This window comes from Leucopleurus acutus, assembly GCF_964270905.1.
Source record: "Leucopleurus acutus genome assembly, chromosome: 4".
Classification (NCBI taxonomy): Eukaryota; Metazoa; Chordata; class Mammalia; order Artiodactyla; family Delphinidae; genus Leucopleurus; species Leucopleurus acutus.
This window is the reverse complement of record NC_139146.1, coordinates 138,142,375-138,169,648: the sequence shown is the minus strand read 5'-3', so window position 1 is coordinate 138,169,648 and position 27,274 is coordinate 138,142,375. Positions and strand designations below refer to the sequence as shown.

At 36.7% G+C, this 27,274-nt stretch overlaps 1 protein-coding gene across 1 annotated transcript in view; it reads left to right on the top strand.

The window, feature by feature from the left end:
* The window catches only part of BANK1 (B cell scaffold protein with ankyrin repeats 1), a 271,583-nt gene that overhangs the window by 220,198 nt on the left and 24,111 nt on the right, over positions 1 to 27,274 (top strand). The window contains exons 8-10 of the mRNA XM_082837839.1: positions 1,297 to 1,605; positions 5,530 to 5,838; positions 18,906 to 18,971. Of these exons, the coding sequence (XP_082693965.1) occupies positions 1,297 to 1,605; positions 5,530 to 5,838; positions 18,906 to 18,971 (684 nt within the window). The remainder of the gene's footprint in view (positions 1 to 1,296; positions 1,606 to 5,529; positions 5,839 to 18,905; positions 18,972 to 27,274) is intronic.

Below are 27,274 nucleotides of genomic sequence, written 5' to 3'. Positions count from 1 at the left end.
ACTCCATCAATACTTCTAGAGACTTCTGTGTTTCAGGCTGTGTTTGGGGTTACAGCCAGAAAGCTGAATGAGGTCTGGGCAGAGATCTGTGCAAGAATGAAAGTCCACATGCTCTACCCAGGCTAGTAATTAAAGAATCTTGGTTTGCAGTTCTAATACTGGCAGCTAGACGTTTCTTCTTTCTCACATGAAAGAAAGAGAGAAATTAAAAATAAAATTCATGTAGAAATATGTAGTACTGTCATGGGCATGATTTTCCCACATGACTAACTTTTCTCTCATTGCTGAAAAATGTCTACAGTGTAACTCTTCAATCAAAAAAAGATTCCTCTTTGTACTCTGCCATTTGTCTTCTTTAGCTATATTTTAGTTTAGCGACACTTTAAAACAACAATTTGCATTTCTATTGCACTCATAGCAGCAAGTCACATTTTCCCTCCAATACAGAGATTCCAAAGTTCATTTTAACTTTGTATGATTGCTTTATTTACAGCAGAATTTCTATAAAGAAAATATAAAGAAAAAAGTTTTAAGATTTAAAGTTATTGCATTATAATATATTTTTTCTATTTTCTCCCTGAGTGGTTAGAGAGCATTTTACTGTGTACAGTATAAACACAAATAATGGAATCATGATTCTTAGAATGGAGGAAATGTGACTGAATCATTTGGTTAAGTTTCAGGACAGAAAAGATTTTTTGGTGAGAGAACTGAGCCTTAAAAATATTTACTTACTATTGGTGACTTGGATGCCTTCCCCATCAAAAAATATTAACACTTTTCTCAAGTAATATTTTCAAAAATTAAGATGTCATCTGGTGATAAATATGTTAAAATAATAACTAAATAAAAATCACAGATTCATTTCATTGCATTATTTACAGGCAAGTTAAGATTTTTGTTCCTTGCCTTTACCTTTTCCATCACTTGCTTATTACTTATTAGGTTAGTTATACTGTTTTCTTATAAAAATATGGTAATGCAGTCATATATTGAATCTGGTTAAATAATAACTCTAGAGAATCAGAATATTTTTCTATACATGTAGTATCCGAATATTATATATCATTATGTGTATGAGAGTGTCATAAACTGAGGTAGATATAATGGAGCTTTCTTTGGTAAATATTATAAAAGCCCAAGAATGACTGTTCACCAAAATTACACATTTGTCAGCTTTCCCCTGTATCAGATCATAAAAGTTTAATTAACATTACCACCACTTCTGTACGAAGTTAGAAAATATGAAATGCCTCCAGATGCTGTGTTTACATGAAATCATACAATCTTCATAAGCAGCCATACAGAGCCCAGTTCTCCATCATGAAAGCTGGCGGCCGTACAGGCAGAGGGCGGAAGGAGCAGAGGTGAATGAAACGGCAGAGGAAGAAAAAGAGCATGAATCAGGCACGGAGGCCAAGCACCGCCCACCAGAGGTTGACAGTGGGAGTGAGAACCAGTATGATGACTTGTACACGTTCATTCCTGGAGACGACCCAGAAAATAATTCCCGAGGGCTCCTCGTGAGCAGCAGACCACCTCTCCCTCCACCGCGACCTGTAACAGCTGCCTTCCCACTGGAAAAACTTCACTTCACATTACAAGGTAAGGTTAAGGTTAAAACAACAACTACAAAACTTTGACACACTTACATAGCATATAGTGGCGAAGCCATACAAAGATCAACTTTTAAAACCCAGAGAAGATTTCCTCCTATTCTTTAACAACTAGGGCCTCAGAAATCAGGTAAGAGATACCTCCCACTAACTCCCTTCCTCCCTTCCTTCCTTCCTTCTTTCCTCCTTTCCTCTCTCTCTCTCTGCCCCCCACCCTTCACTATTCCTCGCTCCCATTCTTCCTCTCTCCCTCTCTCTTTTTCTTTCTTTTTTCTTCCAGGAAAAAAGTCTCATTACAAAACTTTCTGTAAGTAAAGAAAACTTGGAAGGAGTCTGTAATTCTTCACATAAAACGAACCTCAAGCATCATGTGGAAAAGTAAGCAACAACTTAGCTTTTAAAAGATACTCTCAAAGGGCTTCCCTGGTGGCGCAGTGGTTGAGAGTCCGCCTGCCGATGCAGGGGATACGGGTTCGTGCCCTGGTCCGGGAAGATCCCACATGCCGCGGAGCGGCTAGGCCCACGAGCCATGGCCGCTGAGCCTGCGCGTCCGGAGCCTGTGCTCCGCAACAGGAGAGACCACAACAGTGAGAGGCCCGCGTACCGGAAAAAAAAAAAAAAAAAAAAAAAAAAAAACACCTCTCAGTTTTCTGACAAAAGAGGAAGGCTAATGTGTTACAGATTTGAAAATGACCTTGGACACTTCACTCAGTTGGTAGCTGCAGGGGAAGCAAGTGGTAAAGGGTCTATCACACGCTGCATTGAGACCAAAGTCAAAAAAATCTGTCTTGCTAAAGTGGAAGAACAACCGTTAAATGGCTGTGACAGCATTTCTTCCCAGATGCAGGAACTAAGGTGTGTCATGGGGGGGTGGGGGGGGTTGGGAGTGGAGGGCAGGAAACATCAGAGGAGCTTCCATATGAGGCTTATCTGCCTGGAATGTTCAACAGCCCAACAGACTTCCATGCTCACTCCTAGAGTCACCAATTACCACACACTTTATGGATCACTATTTCATGTTTACTTTCCAAATTCATTAAATGGTCTTACAAAGAAAATTTAATAAGAAGGATGAAAGAAATATCTATTATTAAAACCCCATTTGTCACTCTAGTTGTCAAGTCCTAAAAGGCTATATGAAGTCTATAAAGACTGTTTTAAAAGTGAATTTTGAAGCTATGAAATTTAGCATTTGTGTCCTTGAAGGCCTTACCTCTATAAAAGTTCAAGCGATTAACGTGAAACTTTGCTAAGATTATGCACTATATTTAGAGATGGAAAGTACTGCTTAATGGAAAGTATGGGAAGCCTAATGGTACTTCTCTGATTCATTCACTCATTCAGCAAACATTTATTGATCACCTACTGTGCCAAGCTCTTACAGACTGTTGAGATAGATCAAGGAAGTAGGGTTATCAATACTGGGAGCAAGGGAGAGATGTAGCTTCGAAGTCCACTGACAACAAAATTCTAGTATATTTTTCTCACTTTTACAGATGTGGATAATTTTATCTAATTATTAAAAGTAATCATTAAGAAAGCAAAATTGTCTTATATCACGTTAAAGCTCTTAAAGGAGCTAATATTAAATCATATTTTTTCTAATGTCAGTTTCCACATATGGTATGTTGGTGAGGAGGTCTAAAATTACTCCACAGAGAGTAATTTTCACCAGATATCTAGGACCAGAAGTATAATGTTGGCTAATACATCTTCTGAAAAGTACCAAATATAAAAAGCAAAATAATACAAAAAACCCCTTTTTATTTAAAAACTGTATTTTCAATTCAGCATTACTTTTAATATCATTTTTTTTCATAGAGCTAATATTGGAAGTAAATGGAAAGTAAAATACCAATCTTTTTTCTTAAAATTCTTTGATTAAGTTCTTTGAAAGTAAGACTGGAAGCTACCACTTATTTTTTGCCAGAGACTTTGTTTGGGTTCTTTGACTTTAGCTAGTGATACCTTCAGGAATTGTTCTTTAAGAGTACCTTCCATATGCCCTCAAGTAACCGAAAAAGAGGGGCCACCTCATCAATGCCCTAAGCATCAAATTCCTTATGATGGATTTATGGACATAGTCATTGGAGAAAACAATAATATAGAACATTATATAACACTTTTCAGTTTATAAAGAATATCCAGTCTCTTTTTATCTTCGCAACAAACTTTCAAGGCCACAATCATTGTAATGTTCTTTTGACTAAGACCCAAGACCCTAGGGCCCGTAATTAGAATGTGTCAAATAATTCCATGAGCAGGTATCCTGGGATTTTGGGATTCTTATCTTTCTTACACATTCTTTCCCAATTATTTCAAAACTTGGAATTACAGGAATGATATATTTTAATCGTTATTCATTAATGTACAACCTGAGTTGAGAAAACTCAGGTCCAACTCCAACATGAAAAGTACAATCTTATACATTGGGAAATGAAAAGTGAAATGTATTATTTCTAGTGCAAGCCCAACTTTAGAAAGAGTTGGGGAAGGAGGTGGGTGGAGGAACAAAGAGAGTTAACAGCTCAGGAAATCAGTTCATAAAAGTAAGATAGTTGACACATTCCACTAAAAATGAAACACTGTGCAAGTGTTTCCCACACACTTAATCTAGTTTCACCTGGGATGCTGTCAGTGAAACAGAAATCATGAAGTCAGAATCTCAAAACCATATTATTCATAAGGGAAAAGGCAAGTCGTAGAGATTTTAAAGTTAGTGCCAGGCATGTTGGCGTTCATACTTCTTGGGTTAAACTAACTGAAACAAGCTAAGGCTCTGTTGAGAGATGATCTTGGACTCTCCTCTGGTCTCTCCTCATAAGCCTACCCAAAACAATTGCTGAATCTTCTTAGAATAATATCCTTTTATTCTGCTCTAACAGCTTGTCTTTCTCCCTATCTCCTAAGTTTTTCCACTAAAATATTCATTAAGTAAACTAAAGTTTTTGGTCAGATTCTCACCAAAGAGAAGGGAGACTAGTTCTCCTTTAGTTCACATGCATGAATCTCAGAACAACACAGAAAATTAATGATTTTTCAGTCAATAACTGAAATCCTTTCCATTTTTATTGTTCTCAATAATACTTTAAGCAAAACACTTGTCAAAAGGGCATATTTTTTAAAAATTTCTCATTGGTCCGGCAGAGAGGGCCATCCAAATTCTCTTCAACTTATTTATTGACACAGTATACAATATCTTTGTCTTCTAAGTAAACTGCTGCTAGAATATTTTAATACATTCCTATAAAAATATGTAAAGATTTTATTGAATATAAAAAACATGAACGACTGTTGTTTTCATATAAATTAATCTTCAAGCCATTGATTTTCCATGCCATCTTTTATGTCATGAACCCTACTTTCAGTGTCCCTTATCAAAGAGTGAGGTATAAGTTGGCTTATAGAAATCAAGAGAGCCAGAGTGAGACATAGCGTAAGAAACCAAACAATGGTGGTTTTGGCTATTCCCCTCTGTCATTTTCAGAGAAATTGAATTTTAGGCAAAATACCCAGTTTAATCCCTATAAAAGGTAATATGACTTCAAATTTAAAAAGAAAAAATCTGAGAGCATTATGCTTGAAAAACAGAAGCTTTCAAAACATTTGGAATTTGAGGCTTAGTTTTATAATTTGATTTCCTGACATTAAATCATTCATAAACTATGTGGAAAATATTTTTATGCTTATTTATATATTTTCAAAGAAATCCAGGTCTTTAACAAACTTTTTCTGACAAATCAACAGTTACAAACTGCCGGAGGATATGTTAGTAAATTACATGGTTCACTTTTCTCTTTTTGGAATTTATAGGATAATATATAAATTGTTTGGGGGTGTGGTTCAAGCAGGTGACAGATGGACACCAATAATGCTTAAAGTATGAGTAACCACCATCTAAATGTTTCATAAGCAGGGAAAACGTCGGAAGGCCAAATGGAAAGAAGTCAAAGTTGGTGTGATTCCAGTGCAAGACGTGAAACAGGAGGTGAACCCAGAGGAGAAGAAGAACAGAAAGAAGATGAGGAAGACCAGGAAGAGAAGGAAGACCCATACACTTTTGCTGAGATTGATGACAATGAATATGACACGATACTGGCCAAGAGGAGTACCAAGAAAAAACTTGGAAGCCGGTCATTCATTCTGAACAGACCTCCTGCTCCCACACCACGACCCACAAACATCCCTCCAAAAGAGGAAACTACGCCTTATATAGCGCAAGGTAATTTGTTTTGCTGCTGCTGTTACTGTTTGTGTGTGTGTTTTTTGGGGGGTGGCCTCTTTTTGGGTGGGATCTAAAGCCCAAAAGATGAAAAGCATCTTTTCGAGTCATAGCTAAGCTGTATTGGACCATTTTTAAATTTAAAACCACGATGAATAACAAAAATAAGAACAATATGTAGGGCTCTGGTTTGTAATTGTCGATTAAGGAGGATAATTTTGACAAACCATCCAAAGAGCATGAAACCATAATATGTGTGGGGAAGTACTGTTTGATGCTTCTTCCATAATTCTGTGAGAGGGAAGCTCAACACCTGTGAATAATGTGCAAAACACGAAGAGAAGGTAGGTACGTTACTTTTTGCCCCTCATTCCATTTAAGATAACTTTAAAAACCTAAACAGTTTTGAGTACTAGAATCTTAGATATGCAACCCCAGTTCCTCTGATAATTGCACTTCACCCCAATGATTAAGATTCACTTCATCTATGATAGAATTTCTACTTCATTTTAGACTTCAATTCTCCTTTCTCATCTCAGTTAAATCTAAATAAAAAATAGCAAATCCCTAGAGCTTTTTTATATCTGTAACCCCAGCAGGATATACTGACTTTGCTGTTCTTTCCTAACACTCCTGTATTCTCTGGTTTGGTGCACTCCATGAGTCCCTAGTGTCTAAGACATGAATTTTATTCATCAGTATCGCAGGCACATGCACTGAGTGTCTTTGGGGGGTTAAGGTACCATCCTAGAGACTGAGGATGTGGAATAAAACAATGTCTGCATCCTTGAGGAGTTCTAGGCAACAGCTATGCAAATAAATATACAGTACAATTTGATCCTTTATTAGAGATTTTTGAACAAAATGTTTGGAATCAAACAAATGTTGGGGTGACAACTAAAGCTGAGAGGCAATATATTATACATTCAAATAGCCTAAACCGGGTACCCAGAGTATTTAAATATATACCACAAATCCACTCAAAAAGAACACAGTTACTCATCTGTGCTTAACATGTTCAAAAGAAACCATTCTATTGTTTAAGCGGTATGTGTTGAGAGGTTTGTATAAGAAAATTTAGCAAGTTTTTTACCAATGTACTAGATACCTACTTAACAGGGATCTGCTGCTGATAATGTTCAAGACAGTATTATAAAAAAGGAAACAATAACAAATTAATAAAGGTTTCAGCTAAAATAAAATGTCAGCTGGAACAATTATCTAGATTATTAAGGGAGGGAATAAGCTGTAATTAGAACTTCTCAGATTGTCTGCCATAGTGGCTCTAGGATATTACAGTCAGGCCTTCATATCCGTGGATTCCACAGCTGAGGATTCAACCAACTGCACATAGAAAATGTTCAATAAAAGAAAATTCCGGAAAGTACCACAAAGCAAATCTGCCTCCAGAGCAACTGCTTACATAACATTTATATTGTATTTACAACTATTTTTATAGCATTTACATTGCATTAAGTATTATAGGTAATCTAGAGTGACTTAAAGTATACGAGAGGATGTGCAGAGGTTATCGGCAAATACTGTACCATTTTAGAAAAGAGACTTGAGCATCTGCAGATTTTGGTATGGGGGAGGGAGGTCCTGGAACCATTTCCTTGCGGATGCCAAGGGACAACTGTACTAGCTCTGTGACACGGTTACTAAATCCCAATAAATAATTTTGAAGAGGGAAGTTAGATATATAACTCAATAACAGAATTTAGTAATATTCTGGAAATTTTTGAAGAGGTACATCATCTTCTGTATCTCAATCTCTAGGGAGTTCTCAGGACCACAATAGAGACTCCCATGTTGCGTTTCTCTGCTTTTTGCTCTTTATCTTGTCATCCTTCTATCAACTGTCCTATTCTTATTTTCCATGAGTGCATTCTTGTTTTCCATTTGTTCTTGTTCTATAGCATTCTTTTCTCTTTCTTTAGTGGTGGTGCAGGCAATGAAGTTCAATATCTTTGTCATGGCTTTTGTTTCATTTTGCTTTGATTTGAGTTTTTAAATTTCTGCGATTTTAATTTTTCTTTAGTTCTCATATTGTCTGTATTATCTTTGCTTGTTGTTTGTTTGTTTCGTCTGGAATGCTTGATACCCCCATAAAATATCTGACTATTCTTAGTGATGCTTTCATGTTTAAGAATGAAGCACAAAAATCTGAATGAAAACTCTACTTGCTAACTTGTGGACTGCACTGCAGGGTAATGAGGTAACCAGCTTTTTCATTGAATTATCCCAAAGTGTTAGTTCAGATAGATCTATTCTCTACGTTTTTCAATATTTCTAGAATAAATTCCAACTTACTCTAACCTACATTTATATACCTGGTTGCCAGCACACTGATATCAGAGTGTGGGAAAAAGACTGGGAACTTTCACCACTCAGAGTGCACTGTTTAACTTGTTCTCCCTGTGTTCAGTCCAGTGTATAACTCCTTCCACCCACTGTGCCTTGTGTGCCATGGTCAGAACTACTTCTGTTCAATTTCTCCAAGAACAAACTGTCCATCATAGGTGATTGCCTCGTTTCATTAGAGAAGGAATTAGGGACAAGGACTGCTTTAGGCTGTCAACCAAGCCCCATATTAAATAAGAGAATTGAGATGGTTTTCCTCCTCATTCATATATTTATTAATTACATAAAGATTTATTGAGTACCAAATGATAAAGTTTTTCTGTGGGTTAATTATGTAAATCCCCTACATAACAGTGGTACAATTTGTCATTTATACACACACACACACACACACACACAGACTTTAAAGAATCTTAGAAATCTTGAGTTTCTAAGAACTTTTAAAGGCTATTTATCTCATCCCAAGCGCAACACCCTTCAACATTTACAAGAAATCTTTCATTCAATTACAGTCTAATTTGTTCTCACAACTTTTGTGTTATATGCAGACAGGAATCCGTGTTACATTCTGTGATTGTGTTTTTGTTTTTGTTTTGCACCTAATATATAAAAGCACGTATGGTTATTTTCTCCATATTTCAGATTAGTAGCAAAAACTGAACTGTAAATGAGGTCATCAAAGTCCCTTTCCATTATTTCTTCCTTTTCTCTTTCACTGGAATATACTTGCTTGCTTCTTCCTTTTATGCTATTGATTGTTGATCATTCTGTGCTCACATTAGGAAAACATTACCTCATCAGCCAGTTCTTTTGTGATGTTCTTTGCATTTCACAGGGTAAATGTCTTTCATCACGGCTTCCTTTTTTCTTTCCTAGCTCAGGCAAATCTATTAAATAGAATATACACCATTTCCCAGAAAGCCATGCATTCAATTAGAAGAACATTAATTTACCCTAATTCTTGCCAGAGCACAGAAGTTGTAGCAGAATGCTGGCACATCCAGGGTGTGTTACAGTAGCCAGAAGAGAAGGATGTGGAGTAGGGGATGGAAAAAGAATGCAGGATGCCTAATCCCAACTTACTATTTCAGAAACTCAAGAAAGTTATAGCAAAGTGACTAGGCAAATAAACCAGAGAGATATAGGAAAATCATGTTGGCTTTTGTGAGATAACGGGATATAGATAGATAGATAGATATACACACATATTTATATACTGCATTTCATATATATATATATATTCCAAACATATATATATGTAATTATATATATATATATATATATATATATATATATATATATATATATAGGTTTCTACCCTCAGTTCCTGACACAGAGCTCCTGAAACCCTTGTAATTTCCTGGGTGGTAGGAGTGTTTTTGTTCTAATGAGGCGGCTCTGAGTGGACTCCTGCATGGCTCCTGGAGGGGGGTTAGTATGGGAAAGTCCAAGCAGTGATTAGAAGCTTGGAATTTTCAGCCCTAACCCTATTCTCTAGAGAAGGGCGAAGGGCTAAAAATGGAGTTAATGATCAATCATGCCTATGTGAGGAAACCTCAATAAAACTCTGATATTAGGGGTTTCCAGGAGCTTCCAGGTTGGCAAACAGGTCCATGTAGGAAGGGTGACACACCCAACTCCATGGGTACAGAATTACCTGTACTGGGGACTCCCAGACCTTGCCCTGTACATCTCTTTATTTGGCTGTTCATCTGTATCCTTTATCATATTCTTTAAAATAAGTGTTTCCCTGAGTCCTATGAGCTGCTCTAGCAAATTAATCAAACCTGAGGAGGGGGTTGTGAGAATCTCCAATTTGTAACCAAATCAGACAGAAATTGTGGGTAACCTGGGAATCTACCACTTGGGATTGGCATCTGAAATAGAGAGGAAGCAGGCTTGTGGGACTGAGCCTCTTAGTCTGTGGGATCTGACACTACCTCTGAGTAGATATTCTCAGAATTGAATGAAATTGAATTCAATTGTAGGATATCCAAATAGTGTTGAAGGGCCGCTTGGTGGGGGAAAATCCGCACACGTTTGATGACCAGAAGTGTCTGAAATGAAGTGTGACAGTAGAGGAGACACACGAGAAAGAAAGGCCCAGGAGGAAAAGTGGGTTTTCCCAATGCTGCTATACAAGGAGGATTCAGATTCACTGATATTACCTAAGTAAATAACTTCATGTATCTGAGATGCAACTTCCTCATTGTAAGCTGGGAATAGAAATAACATCTACTTTAAGGATTGTTGTAATCTTTAAGTGAGATAAAATTAACAAGTACTCAGCACAATACTTGGTATGTGATATACACTCAATAGATAGTAATTAAAAGCAATTCTACTTTGTCTTTCCTCAGTTTCTGGGCAGACTGTGACTTTGATTAACTTTAAATTCTAGAAGAAGTGTGTGCTTCCTGGATTCTGGAGAGTTAGAAGTTAAGGAAACTATTACAGATGGAATTGGGGTCAGGATATCCTTTCCTCTAAAGGAACAAGTTGGCTTAGTCTACTCCTTGTGATAATTATTAGGCAACTTTCATGATAATTTCTAATTCATGAAATAATCCTGCACAGTTGGCATTAATAGGCTTATTTTAGAGATACGGAGGGAATTCCCTGGTGGTCCAGTGGTTAGGACTCTGTGCTTTCACTGCCGAGGGCCCTGGTTGGGGAACAAAGATCCCACAAGCTGCACAGCGTGGCTGGGAAAAAAAAAAAAAAAAAAGAGGTACTTTTCCTAAAAAGCAAGGTATACAATAAATAAATAAATTTAAAATAGAGATACGGAAACTGATGTTCAGTGAGTTTCAGCGTCTTGCCCATAATGATAAAACTAGGAAGGGGAAGATGTGTGATTTAGACCCGACCCAGCTCAGTCTGGCTACCACGTTTGTACACATGGTAGGACCAATTTTCTTGATGTATTTATTTCTAGGTCATTAGTTAATATTTATTTCTTCCTTCTGACCCATAAGAGCCATAAAAGAAGAGACCAGTCATTTGTTTTTGCCTTTCAAAACCTCATCTGTTTTTGTATCCTTGGTGCCAAGCTCAGTGCTGAATTCATAGCAGAAACCATGAATATTTGATGAATATTAATTGAATGAGTACAAGGACGAATAAATGATAAAAGTAACAAGAACTAAATCAATGTGGGTAGGAGACTTCACTAACACTACAGAGGTTGGTCAGAAGAATATATCAACCTAGTAATTCCTAAATTTCCCCTTTTTTGAAAAAATTTTTATTTATTTATTATTTTTGGCTGTGTTGGGTCTTCGTTTCTGTGTGAGGGCTTTCTCTAGTTGTGGCGAGTGGGGGGGCCACTCTTCCTCGCGGCGCGCAGGCCTCTCACTGTCGTGGCCTCTCTTGTTGCAGAGCACAGACTCCAGACGTGCAGGCTCAGTAGTTGTGGCTCACGGGTCTAGTCGCTCCGCGGCATGTGGGATCTTCCCAGACCAGGGCTCGAACCCGTGTCCCCTGCATTGGCAGGCAGATTCTCAACCACTGCGCCACCAGGGCAGCCCTCCCCTCTTTTAAACCATCTAAGTACTCCTAATGAAGAGGGAATCCTGTACCTAAGGGGACAAAGTTCTAGGATATTCACTTATAGCTAAGCATTCTAACTGCTTTCACACAGCATAATGTATCAGAGAGAATCTCTATTTCCACCATCACCACCATCTCCTATCCCCAGAAATGTAACTTATTAATACAAAATTGAACCCGTGGTTCATTTTATTAAGAGATATGTTTCTGGATTTTTTATTCCATTCTTGTTATACTAAACCTAATTTTATGTTAGTAACAGTGAAAAGGATAACTCATTTTTCTTAAATGAAAAGTTTTTGAAGTCTGCCTGCTTTTAAGAATCATATTCTCTCCATCTTTTTCTCCCTATAATACTGGAAAGGATCAGGTTCATTAAGCTTCAAGAATATAGAGGAATTAACATGGATTCACAGTCCTTCTTAGTGACAAAATTCTTGATTTAAGACAAATCAAAGAAAGAAATGAGCACTTTTCATAATATAGATAGATGGGTAGTAAAATTATATCCATAAATCATTGCAAAGAGATGACTGCCTATTTGGGAAAATTTTTCAACATCAAAGGGAAATTTCCCATTTTCCCCTCACACAATTAATAAAACCAAGATCCTTTTCAGAGTCCATGTTGCTGATTTGGGGTAGAATATAATTTCCCTTTCAATTTTCAATTGCTACTGAGTTGCCCTTGGCATTTTACAGTGCAACAAAGTTGTGTACGACCTTTCTGAGAGCTACTCAGCTACTGGGACCCCAAAATGTCAAGTACAACTCAGTTGCTCTCAGAAATTTTCCACTTGCAATTCACTTGTACTTGAAATTGATCACATACAATGCAATGGAAATGCAAACAGAAAAAGAAACCTTGTAGAATCTCTTAGGAAAATTAATCCATATCATCATAAATGTGGCAGAATGGATTGGCCTCTGTCCTCATTAGTGAAGAAATATTGTCAAATGGATTAAAGTAAGCCTTAGATCAAGTGCCCTAGGTTCTACTCTCTGGCCTGGTGACCTTGTCCAAACCACGAGCTTTAGGACTTTGTATATATATCACAGGTGGTCTCAGGATAGAGGACATATTTATCATCTGTTTGTAAACCCAGTGTCCCTGCTTTCCCCGTGATCCTCTGCCCCCCTCCTTTTCCTGATAGAGTACTGGTACAGCTCTGACAAGGAGCAGCTGTTCAGACGTGTGCTCACATTGGGAATTCTGGTCTTGTTCCCCTTAACATACGATGCTCCTAGAGTCTCTGTTAAATTTGTCTTTTAGCAGAAGCCCAATTGGCCTAGAGTAGCAGGTCTTAACGGGTGGTGATTTGCCTCCCAGGAGACATTTGGAGACATTTGGCAGTGTTAAGAGACATTTTGATTGTCATGGCTAAGACAGTACTACTGGCATCTATGCTAGGCCACAAAACATGTCTCAACAAATTTAAGAGGATAGAAATTATATCAAGCATTTTTTCCAACCACAACGGTATGAAACTAGAAATCAGTTACAGGGGAGAAATGGGAAAAACACAAACATGTGGAGACTAAGCAACATGCTACTAAAAAGAAAAATGGGTCAGTGAAGAAATCAAAGAGGAAGTCAGAAAATAAAATGAAATGGAAATAAAAACACAACTTTCCAAAATCTATGGGACACAGCAAAAGCAATTCTGAGAGGGAAGTTTATAGCAAAACAGGTCCACGTCAAGAAACAAGAAAATCTCAAATAAGCAGCCCTGTCCTTTTGAAATTTTCAATCTGCATTTTTGTAGTTTGAGTCTTACTGGCAGAACTAGTATTTAATATTTGTTCAAAGTGAACGTGACCCGATCCTACTGGTTACTTCTTAGGACAGTAATATTTCCTGATATAAGAGGAAAGAAAGAGGCCAGAGAAATCACTCTTGGTAATCACTAAGCATGAACCAAAAGGTGAACTCATCGCAGCTTCTAGAGTATTACAGTGACTTCCTAACAACTCAAACCACTTCTCTTTGAAACAAAAGGAAAATCACCAGGGATGTTACTGGAGGAATGTCTACGCTAATATCATTTTTTATTGAATACAAGTGTTCAAGAAGTAAAATCAAGCAGTGAGCACACATGAAATCATATGGGAGGAAACGAGCCCCTAGTCCAGTGCTCTGCAAGCAGTAGGTGTTCAATACATGTTGCCTGCCTGGTAGCAAAATGAAGAAAGACCTGCCTACGCAGTGGTGGAGTAGAGACTTTGCTAATAAACTCATTACAATGCCCTCAAGCTCTAATTACACAGAATTCCACAGATCGATTGCTCTCTTTCTCTCAGTGTCCCAACTTCCTGGATAAGAAACATTTCAAGAATAGAAATATTCTTACTTGCATCAAAAAGGATAAATATGCAGATAAAAAGTTTGTATTCTATTCTAATGAAAATTCAGTTCCTTAGAAGTAGAAAAAGTAATTTATGGTGAGATTTCCTGTTTTGGGAGAGGATTTTTATGGGAACACGTCTATCAGACTTAAAGTTTCCATTACAAACTGGAAAGAAAATTAATGTTTTCTCCTTAGGAAACCAAAGCATTCATTGATATTTCCACCGAATTACAATTTCTATGCTATTTTCCTTCACGCAGATATGTACTTTCCAACTTCCCATCGCCACCAGTCTCCCGAGTACACTGTAACCACATCCATGACCTCATGTGTGCTGGCTGATCATTTGTAGATTCTCCCCTCCCACTCCCCCAAAAGAAGCTGCAACTCCTGACTCTATGTCTGCAGTCAGTAAACTACTTTCAGGTGAAAGACCTTCCTGTTATGTGTCTGATGTGACTATTTCTGTTTGTGGCCATGACACCCCTAGCATGCCTATTCAAATGTGGTGACCTGCGTTTGATAAATTTGTTGAAATTGGCAACGCATAACTCTTGCTAACAGAATGAGATGGTGCTTTTAAGCTGACTGGAGTGCTCAGTCTATCTTGATCCATTTGCAAAGAGGCTACCTCTCTTCTCTGAGCTTGGATTTGATTAGTCAGTATGACTACTCATCGGGTTAGAACATTCTGTTCCCTGCCTTCACTGGCTAGACAAAGGGGTTGTTTGCACTGCTTTCCTTTACCTCACTCTGCCTTTTTGTAATTACCATTCACAGGGTGCAAATTGGGGGAACAAGGTAGGAAGAGGAAGGCTACAGAGGTTGCATTATGACCCTTGCCCTTCTGATTGTTTTTATCTCTGTCCTCTCTCATGAATAGGCCTTAATGACACATTTGACTTTTGCTTAAAATAATACACCAAAATGGAGGACAGTATGGAAACTGACCGCATTTTATTTACCTTTGCATCCTTAGGACCTAGCACAGCACTTCGCTACATAGTTAGCAATCTAATGAAAGTTTGCTGAGTGTTTAATAAACATACTGCTGCTACCTATACTGAGGACCTGAAGCACAATACAGATTTGTATATTTCATTTTATGTCAAATCCCTAGTTTCAAGAACTATCATCAGTGATAGGTATGCAGCTCTAAGCAGCATTTCACTTCACACTTCTAATGGGCATGGAACATCAAGGGGTTTGTGGTTTATAATTCATATCTTTATGAACACATTTGGCTACGCATTACACAGACTTTCCATTAGCTTAGCCACTTACAAAATAATTCCAAATAAGCTTTATCAGATTTTCAAAGAAGGGCAGCCCTGGAAGAATCTGTTTGCTTGAAATAGGCCACTAATGAGGTTGACGTGAAGAACGTTCTTGCAGAAGCAACCTGGAAAGACAAATAGTGCAAGTGAATTCGTTATATTTCACCTTCTCCTCCTCTGCTCTTCTGATAGTTCTGCTTTGCTTAACATTTTGAATATTTAATACTATGCTAATTTTTTCCATTCAGTGTCATTTCTATTCTAGAGAAAATTTTATAGAAGTCATTCCACCAAATATTTAAAATAAATGGGGGTGATATTTGGGGCATTTGCATTGTTTGAGATTATTTTGAACCTCAAAAATTGTTTTTCTTTCTTTATGGACTTTTTTAATGTTTAAAGGTAGTGACAGCTACTAATAATGCATTCATTAGTCTTTCTCATCAAATTCCAATTTTAGGTAGGAAGAGAAAAATAAGGTTTCACTAGGGCAGAGTCATCAAAATTGACGTTATTTCATAATTGCCTTCATAGCAGCATTTGAACGTTGACGCAATAAAATGCGGTCAAAAATAATATTCTCCGGGAATTCAAACACATAGGGACAGGACTGTCTCCATATATTATGAAAAACTAACATTGGTCTGTGATTTAACTTGCTAGTGTCCCTGTTAGTCTAAGCCCCCAGTAAAAAGAATCTCCCCCTCAGAGATAGCATTCTATTTAAATTCATGTTCATTTGAGAATTTATCCAGGAACCATTTGGCCTGGAATGACTTGGGGAAAAAGAATTGGTAGCGTTTTGGAATATCAGAACTGAGTAAGTCACTAGAGACCATCTCACCTAAGCCTTAAGTTTACTGGCAAAGGAAATAAAGGCCCAGAAGGAGAAAGCCATTTTCCCATGCCATGCATGTTGATAATATTAAGACAAAACTATACCCCTTCCACTGTGCCAAGCAGATTAGCATTCTAGTATATAGACTGTTTTTCAGTTGCTATGTGTTTAGAACAGAATCTCATCTTACCAAAAATCCTGTTGTATAAAAATACATACCTTCCATATATAAATCTGAATGTTCCATACCCAGTGCTTGGTTCTCCCTATATCATGGATTTTATAGTTACCTCTCATAAACGTTGTGTGGGTGAGATGGTAAACAAAGTGTATAAAGCTTTCTAGAGCAAAGATTTCGCCGGTAGAAGCAATTTAAATGTTTCAGCGAATATTCACTGTAAAAAGAAAGATTAACAAAGTCTGGAATTTTATATCTATGTATTCTTTTCCTAAGGCTAATAGAGCATGTGTCCTTGGTATGCATGTTTGCATCGGTGATCATTTGGATGGGCTAGCTCTTTCTTCAAGAAACAAGTTAATATAGGTGTCTTCCCAAGATTAATTTACATTCAAAAACACCTCCCAACTTTCCTAACAATGAGAAACAGTGTGTTTGGCAATATGCTAATTGCTAATTGAGTTCTTGTAAGGAAATGAGGCTTGTCTATAGGTGAAAGGAGGATAACGGTTGTAGTGGGTGGAGCTGGAGGTGAGTTAGGAGGGAATTTCAAGGGAGGTTATTGTGGTAGAGAGGATTTTTGTACTATGGGGCATGACCTAGTGCCCATCCTGCTCTTAATGAGTTCTGTTATCAGCACTTTCATCATCATTCTACTCAGAGCACCCCTACTCTCCCACCACAATTCTCCACCCCGTCCCAGGCTGTTCTAGCTACAAACGCTGCTGAAATGTCAACAATAAATAAATATGCTGCTGTCACTTCTTAATCTAGAAACTGAGCATGTTTACCTAACATTTACTGTATTTCACGAAGTCTGGACATTTGTTGTCAACAAATGTATTTCAATAAAATATAAGGTGTAAACTGATTTTTAACAAATGAATGCCAAAAAGCTGGAAAAAAAATTCTAGTACTCCATAGCTTCAAAATTTATCAGAGTTCTTAAAACTTATCAATTAATATACTTTTTATTGGAAGAATTTATTTTCTGAATTTATCTTTGGATTCAGATTATTTCCCATATTAATGATGCCAGATTACAGCTTTTTTGTCTGAGACAGTCTCAGTTACTATCTTAACAATACTGGCGAAAAAGCACAGAGCGTCTGCATGTTATTAAAATTTCAAAAGTGTTTTATTCTTTCAAGACTTTACGAACCGGCCAATGAAAAAAGTCAAGCACCACTTATAAAAATGCTTTTATTATCCTAAAATACATTCACATACCATATATCCATCAGTATATTTTATTTGAGAAAAAATGTAAGCCACAAACCCAGAACTTGCCAGTAAGTTATATTTAGCATGTTTTCCAAATACTAACTTGAAGCAGAAAATTGATTTTCAACCAAAAATATTATTTCATGTGTATAATTTCTCTTAAACACATCATACTTTGAAAGTATATTCGCTTCTCCTGTTTGAAGGACAGAGCAGAGTACCCTTTTTCTTGACAACAGCTGGCAAAGTATATGTGCTTAATAATTATTGATTTGATATGGCTTAGGGAACTTTCTTAAATTTGAAAAAAATGCTATCTGGATTCATCACAGATATGACCTTGATATTAGACTGGTTTAAAGAATACTGAGACCAATGGCAAAGATCCAAAATGATAGCTCCACTATCATTGCAAAATTACGTAGCCCTTTTATATGTTTGTTAGTTATTTTATATGTTAGTTATTTCCACCTCTCTCATCTATAAACATATGACATCGGACTAAATCTCCAAGGCCTCTTTCAGTTCCCAAACCCTATAGTTTACCCATAAAAAATAAATGGAAGTCTGGGATATTCAGTTTCTGAAGTCAAGCTCTAAAGGCTATAGACTTCCTCGTTAACAAATACCAGAAGGTATACGGAACTTTGTGGGTGCTCAATAAATATTAAACAATCAATTTTATCTTTCATCTGCTAAATGGGGTAATGCTGACTTGTCTCACAGAATTCCATGTAAGAAATAATAAATGAGAACAAAGTACTTTTCAGATAATGGAGTAATTCGAATAAGCTGCTTTAATAGGTCTGAGGTCTAGCTAGATGATGCAAGAATAAAGTATCTTTTTTATTATTGCATCTGGGAATCCAGCAGTCTTTTCATCTGTTTAAGAAGCAACAGTCTTTATCCTTGCTTATCACCAAAAAGTCAGCATGAGTAATTTCTGTGCAAATGGAATTTTTCATGTGATTTTAGCATTTATCACTTTTAACAAAATGCAGCTTTTATCTTTACCTGGTATCAAAATGGAATCATATCTTGATTTAAACAGTTTAATGAGGCGTTCCATCAGCATTATACTACTCTGTGCAAAGAAAATGCTTTTTGAAAATGACTGATAAGCTGCACAAATGAGAAAATTGTAAATTTAATAATCCTCCTCCTCAAAAAATAATACAGTTCAGGAATTGTTACTAAGGAAAATGAAGTACTGCATTCTAATTTCCTACAGTCTTCCACAGTGTGTTCTTTTTTATAAATAAATAATCTGCGTTCTATTTTTTACAGTGTTTCAACAAAAGACTGCCAGAAGACAATCAAATGGTGACAAGTTCCATGGCCCTAAGAAACAAGGTACTAACATGAACTTCAGTTTATTTAATAATCTCTAAGTAAGAGTTAAAGAAATCTTATGAATACTGAACAAAGTCTCCTGCTATAGAAGTAAATAATTGTGTACTTGGCTAATTTTACTGTTAAGTCACTCAGTGTCTTACCCAAATATAATTTTTCCATAGTAAGATTAATGCAAGAAAATTATTTTAATTAACAAAGCCAAATTATTTTAATTAACAAAGGCAAGAATTTAACAAAGGCCTTACTAGGATATTTGTGGTGATGTTGATAATGTTGTTTGTTATCAGAGCTCCAGGAGGGTCAAGTAAGACAAATTCTCTAACATCCCTCAGAGACCCTTAGAGAGAAGCCTCTGGAACCTAACTTGGTAGGAGGGGCAGATGATTGATGCCCCCGTGAAGGGGACCAGCATGGGTTTTCTGTGCTCTGCATTGAACTCCAGTCAAAGACTGTCTCACTATTCTCTTGCCTTAGGTAATGGACCTACCATTTATTGGAACAATTATTTGTCATGCAGAAAAGAGCTGAACACTGTAGCTCAGAGGCATCTCACACAGGAGGAAGATTTTCCTCTTGCTTCATAAGGAGGCAGCTGCCTCCAGTCTTTCCTGACACACTTGGTTCCTATTGAAAAGAGGTACTCTGGCAGGTTATTTATTATGATGTTTTTCTGATAATCTTTGGTTAAAGTTCAAAAATGAAAAACATAAAAGGTGGCAGAGGTGGAGGTAACACTGGATGACTCTGATAATCAATGAGCATGTACAGATGCTTTTAACCTCAACCCACTTTTGAAATAACATCACTCCAAAATAATATTACCTTGAAATGTTACTCATACATCATTGACAGAGACATTAAAATAAAACTGGGAAGTTATTTCACCAGCAGCCACTTCCATAGCCTCTTTGTGTGCCATTGTGAAAACAGCAAAGTGCTGATTGCACCAACTTCTGACACCCACTGACCTATTAAATACAGAACCTCATGGACTTGCTCCTGGGATGCTGTGGCTCATCCTTCGAACACAGGTGTGTCCTTAAATGAATGATCATCACCCATCACTTCAAGTGGCATTTCTCACAGCAGCGAGGTTGTACTTAGATCATTCTTCCAATGAAGTATGTGGTGTCTGAATGCAGCACATGATGGACCTGAACTTCCAGTCTCCTACAAATCACTTGGATAGACTATTTATAAATTTGTATGCAAAAAACTCTCCTTATTGGACAATTTTTCATTTCCAGTGATTTCTTAGTTTGAAGGGAAAGAGATATCTTTTTAAGTCTACTATTAGCCTCCCACTGTGCCTTCAGCTCTCTCAAGAAATAAATGCAGAACTCCATGTGAGATCATTGTACAATTAGGATCAGTTATTGAAGAATTAAAGTAGAGAAGATTATTCCTATCTGGACTCTTCCACGTACCTCACAGAGCTTGGAAAAGAATAAAGAGAGGGGACGCTTTGAGCTCTTTGGGAGAAAGTTTCCCTAAAGCATTTTTAACAAATTATTCAATTATTATATTTTAATTAAATTACGTTAGAATTAGGAGGATGATGTGAAGAAGGCCACAGGAGATGAAAGAAGGGGACAAGTAGCAAGTGTAATGAAGGGATCCTCAGAATGCCAGATCTGTCATCCTCTGGTTGTCCCACAGAGAGCAATATAAGAAAAGGCTGCTAATGTTTTTGAAGCCTAAAAGAAACCTATTAATATTCTACCATATGTATAGAAAAAATAGTCCCTTCTGTACTCAGAATAAAAGGGGAGGAGAGAATGGTGAAAGGAAACAAGAACCTAAATTATAAAATATTTTACTGGATTAACATCTGTCCATATCTTGTTACTTAATTTGCTTCTTCAAGATCAATGATGACCAGATTTTTTTAATTCTTGGGGGGGTTAGGTTACTAAAAATTCTAATCAAATTTTTGTGTGCATTTTTCACTCTCTAGATATGTCAATCCAATTATTGATGATATTTTTGATTAGTCACCTTAGAGCAGTTCCCCTAGATTCCTTTAACTGTGGACATTAGTAATTCAGCAGAATGGAAAAGATTATTCTGTTTTCAAGGAGTAGAGGAACATTAAATCCTATGAAATGTTAGGGGGAAAAAAACCTTCCTAATAACTGCAGTCTGCAGGGAAATCAGAATCTAGCATGAGAAGAACATAATTAAGAATAATGGGGGGGCTTCCCTGGTGACGCAGCGGTTGAGAGTCCGCCTGCCGATGCAGGGGACGCGGGTTCGTGCCCCGGTCCGGGAAGATCCCACATGCCGCGGAGCGGCTGGGCCCGTGAGCCATGGCCGCTGAGCCTGCGCGTCCGGAGCCTGTGCTCCGCAACGGGAGAGGCCACAACAGTGAGAGGCCCGCGTACCGCAAAAAAAAAAAAAAAAAAGAATAATGGGGAAGGTTTTGAAATTAAAGAATTAAGTACCTAATGGACTTCCAATGTCCAGCCATTTTTCTTTAAATCTTTTCAGATATTTATGACCATTCAGACCGTGGGACATACTAGACAATCAAAACTACTTATTCCTAAATTAATGAATACTCTTCAAATACCCTGGGATTTCATGGTGTAATAGGAAAAACAGTGCATGCTTCACCAATGATAATCTCTTTATTTGATTGATAGAGAACAAAAAGACCCTTTTGTGAAGTGTTTGTCAGAGTCAAGATTTTTTAAAGGGACTGGACAGGTTCTCTAAAGGTTAAAGAAATTATTCAATTATTTCACTATATGCTGGAAGGGAAAGGGATTTTGAGAGCCAACTATTTTCCCACTGAAAGTATAGGCATTTCAGATGCCCTGTGTTGAAGACTGCCAAGGGATTGCCAGGAAGCTACATTATTGCTAAGTCAAGGAATTTTCCTGAGGAAGAGAAAAAAATTAATTGGCACCATTTCCATGGAAACTCAACAGATTTCTTCAACTCAATTTTCACATCCTGGAAAAAATATAAGAAAAATGCTGAGGACTTTGGATCACAGATAAAAGTTTCCATCAAAATACATTTTTAAAATCAGTTTTTCCAAGTTGGTTTTAAAATTAGAAAAATTTCAAATCAGTGCCAGAGTGTTGTCCCCAGAATGTGCTGCTACCACACCTCCACCCACTTCCCAAAATTGAGCCTCACAGAGCAGTCAAGGGTTTGTTCTTCAACGTGGCAAACCAGAGAACTGAATTTGTCAGTGGGTTTGGAATCAATTAGAGTTTTGATGTCTGAGTCCTGTTAACTAAGCTCATGGAGGACTGATTTATAACCCCCAATCCCAATGGATTAAATCTGTTTTATGGGAAGATTTCTTCCCAGTGACGAGAATGCTTGTATTCATTAGACCCTTGCCAAATATTAATAATAAAGTTTTTATAAAATATAATTAGTAATTAGAAGGCTACTAGGTGAACATGATCAAGTCAAAGGGTGCTGGAGGAATGTAAGGACTTTGAGGACCTGGAAATAGCTGATTAATTTTCCACGCCTCACTAAATCATATAATAGTCTAGGGTCAAGATTGCTCACATCTCCCAGACCTGTTTTTCTCTGTTAGATCTTTTTCTTAGGCTACGCCATGGGGCCTTTTCTATCTTCACTAGAATCATCCCCATTTTATCAACACAGTGGTGCCTCAGAGGTGAGGAATGGCCACTGATGATGTTTAACGTTCTTAGCATTCTTAACTGCCTCCGTGTGATCATGGGTCATGGCCACAGATATGCCCAGCCATACAGTGAAGTAATAATCCTCTCAGCAAGCGTGTGTTGTTGCTGTCATGCTTGGAAGGCAAACCATTTTTTTGAGGGGTGGGGTTAGGTGGGAGGTAGGAGGAGCACGTCCACCCTAACCAGCTGCCTATACCAGTGACTCTCAATCCCAGATGAGCATAAGAGTTATTTGTGGAGCTTCTAGAATTTAGTTGCCTAAGTCCTACCTTAGACATGGACTACAAGCAGAACACAAGAGAACAGTAATATGCTATAATAATAATCTCAAACCAACACACAAAAACCAAAATCTAACCAAAAGAAACTGTTTGAAAGGCCATATTGTGGTCAGATTTGGCCTCTAAATATGTTATATTTCAAAAATAATGTGCACAATATAATTTCAGTTTTTTGCCATTTTAAACCATGCTTAAATCCATGTCTCATGTAACAATTCAAATCTCCAACCACTCCCTATTGTATCATTTGCTACAAATTACTTTTGATATTTCATTTGTTATCATGCTTTCCATATTGTCTTCTTATATTTGAGACATTTCTCTAAACTCATAATTCTATCAGAACTGGGAAAATAAAAGACGTATCGAGAATCATGCTATGAATAAAAACACAAAAGAGAAAATAATTATTTTTGATAATGAAGACTATTCAGATGTGTTTAATAAGCAGGCACTGAATCGTATCTGCTCAGTAATTCCATCTTTCTGGCCCCTGTAGGCTTACAAGTTTGCAATCTCTGATATAGTCTCTGCCCACTAATTCCTCGATGCAGACTGCAAAATCGTTATCGGCTGGTCTTTTCAGGGGGTGTGCATGCTCTTGGGAAAGATACAGTCAGGGAACATATCTTGTATGAGCTCTGGAAGTTCCCAGTGCTGCAGCAGTGTGATGAATGTTAAATAACAGAATTTTCTATAAGTAGGAGACCTGGAGAAATGCAGATGGTATTACCCTTATGTGGGCAAAAGAGAATGCGGGTCCCTGAGGTATTTTCATCCGGCTACTTTTGCCAGTAATTGATATATTAAAAAGAAAAGAGGGAAAACTATCAAAATGTAGTTATTTGTACTCCATAGAAGAATAATGGCTTCAACTCTCCTTTTCAGTATAACTGACATTTCCATTTGTCATGTTCATAGGAGTTTTTTGTTTGGTTGGTTTCTGTTTTTGTTAAGGTCATACCTGGAAAAACTTGTGTAATAGCTGAGCTCTTGTCTAAAATGGTGATGTGTCAGCAGCCAGCAGTGGCCTCTAAGAAATGCTTGTGAAGGAAAGGCATCAAAAAGATGGAATTCTTAATAATAGTGGAAACAAAGACTGGAATAAAGCTAATGCTGGAATATGGGACTGATTCCAGTTAATTCTAAGGTTGAAAAAAAGGGATTGAAGCAAATAAAACCAGTAGTCCACCCGCTGACCCCTAGCTGTCACTCTACTACACAAATGCTAATTTTTTAAAGTTCTCTCCACTCCAGCTCTGGTCTTTCTATATACATGCAGAAAAAGTAGTTCTCCCAGTAGAAGGCAACCTGAGGCCCTGCAGTAAAGCTCTGTGAAGGAAAGATGGGATGGGCAAGAAAACTTACTGTTTATTCAGGGAGTTAGTTGCTTGCAGACCTATCAGTACATAGTGCCAAAGAATCATGTTCCACCTATTTGTGACAAAGCTGCACCAGACAAAGCTGCTAAGTCCTGGGATCTTGAGTTACGAGTTGCACCAAAGTCCTCTGTAGTCCTAGAGCAGAGAACAAAATTTGATCTGAACACAAGGAATAGAAGCAAAGGATAAACAACCACCAAAATCTCTTGTCCAACATGATTCTACAGATGCGTTCTCTTTTAAGAAGATTGAAGGAGAGAACAAATAAATGATATGAGAACTTCAAAAACCATGTCAAAGGAAAGGAAGGAGAATTTCATCATGAAAACTCAGGATAATTATACTTCTGTAAATCACTTCCTTAATGAGTAAGGTTGTCATATATCTTCCCAAGAAGCACCAAGCTATCAGTGTGGAGATAGTGGGAAATATGCAAGTGTGACCCCCCACCCCCGACACACAGACACAAAATAAGAACATCCCAACTAATGATGTGTAATTGTTTTTAGAAAATAACTGTAAAGAAGTATGAGTTATCTTTAATTTTCATTTATTAAATTAAGCTAAACCATTCAGCTTTCAGGATCAGTGCTAGATACCCACTGACAATATACAGGAGCCAAAAAAGAAAATTTCAGAAAACTGCAAACTCATAAACAAATTGAAAACATAAAGAAGAAACATCAACAGAAAGTCGGGGGTCGAGGTCAGGCTGAGATGAAAGCAAAACAGATGAAAGACATTTTAGCTGAGATGGTAGGATGAGGTGAAACATGTGACATGACAAAAATGGATCAAGTGACTAGAGGACATGTGGCAAAAATAAAATAAACTTGGAACTTAAAATTTCAATAGCAAACTAAAATCCACGTTGGTTATAACAAAAAGGAGTGACAGTGGGTAAAATCAATTATTGAAGTTGAGAACATAATTGGAAAAGGGTTTGTTCCCAATACATGGAAATACTAAAAACAGTCAAAAGACATGGAGAACAGAAATCCAACTCATGTATAATTGGTGTTTTTAAAAATAGGCTAGAAAATACAATCAATGACATAGTTTAACAAAGCTTCAGAGTACAGAGGAGTGGGGGAATGAATATGCAGACTGTACGGACTCGCTGTGATCTAGCAAAAAATAAGGAAATATACCCACATTTAAAAGCATCTTAGCAAACTGTTTTAGTTATAAAGATGAAAAAACAACCCTAAAGTATTGAGGAAATATGTTAACTCAGATTTTCTTCTAAAAAATCAAAATCAGTTTTACAATTTAGAAAATGATGTAACAAAAATTTGAGATAATGGACTACATGATTTATTGGGAAAACGTTGCAACTTATATTTAGTCAGCTAATGTGTTTGTGTAAGAAGAAAACAAATATATTTTTTGGATGTCCAAAAAATGCTATTTTTTGGATGTCCAAAAAATGCTATTTTAGAAAAGATAGCATTTCTATGTCATCATGAAAGTATTCCCCCAAATATCTTCTAAATAAGTGAGATACTTAGCAACAGAAAGAGACTTGCAGACACAGAAAACAAACTTATGGTTACCACAGGGGAAAAGGGGGTGGGGGGAGGGATAAATTAGGAGGCTGGGATTAACATATACACACTACTAGGTATAAAATAGATAACCAACAAGGACCTACTGTATAGCACAGGGAACCATACTCAATGTTATGTAATAACCTATAAGAGAAAAGAATCTCAGAAAGAAAGTATATATATCATATATAACTAAATCAGTGTGCTGTACCCCTGAAACGTACATGATATTATAAATCAACTGTACTTCAAAAATTAAAAAAAAAAGAAGTTATGGCATTAAAGAATTTGTGCTGAATAATGAATTCAATAAAACATGGAATTAAATTTAAATAATTATTATAAATTTATTTATAAAACATCTGAATGTAAAATATTGATGATAAAAATATGCAATGCAAGAGATCATAATTTTATTGCAATAATCTAGGTCCAGTGCTCAAATAATATGAAAATGTCTAGGAACTAGAAAATAATTTAAAAATAAAATAATGCCCTATCAAGTCTTTACTAATCAAAAAATATAAGGTAAAAAATCTCTGAAATTTATAGAAGTAATCATTATTTTAAAACAAAATATATACCTTCGAAATCACTTAATATTATATAATTATAGAATATATATACTATATCTACCTAATCTTTCTAGCAAAAGACAAAAACTAAAAAAAGGCAAAAAAAAGATACAAAATAAGGTTATAATTAGAACAGCAGTTATGAAAATACATGTGTCAGTTAAACATCCTCAAAGAGCAGTCACAATCACTGAGGGCAAATGGCACTGTGTGAAGCATTTATATACCATAGATCAAGTCCTCACAGCTATCTTATGAGGTAGATATTATTTTCCTTTTTAAGATGGATTGGTTATCTGTAATCAAGGTCACAGAACTAATAAGTGGTAGAGGTGGAGTTTCAGTTTAATTCTTTTTGACTCTGAAGCCCATGTTTAGAATCTCCTACTATCCTGTTCTTCCAGGTTATCATAGAAACAACAACTATCTCTACAATTTCCTGGACTTTTGCATAAGCCTGGAAAATTACAGAGCATGTTACACATATTAATTCCTTTAAACCTTGCAACAACCCTGTAACTCATGGTATTATTTACCTCCATTTTATAGACAAACTGAAGCTTGCAAAGGGTGGCTGAGACGGATCTGAGATTTGTACCCATGATTGCCTGGTTCCAAATACCACATTATATATTCTTTTATAAAAGATGCAGATTCAAATTTGGATAAAAGATAAAATCAAACTATATCCTGCTTTTTGAAGATATACTGTAAAAAAAATACTAAAGAAAAGTTGAAAATTTATGGTCATTAATGGTTGCTTAAAGAAAAAGAAATAAACGAGTTGTTTTCAATCTTAATTTTAGAAAATAGGATTCAAGGCAAAAGTATTAGAAAA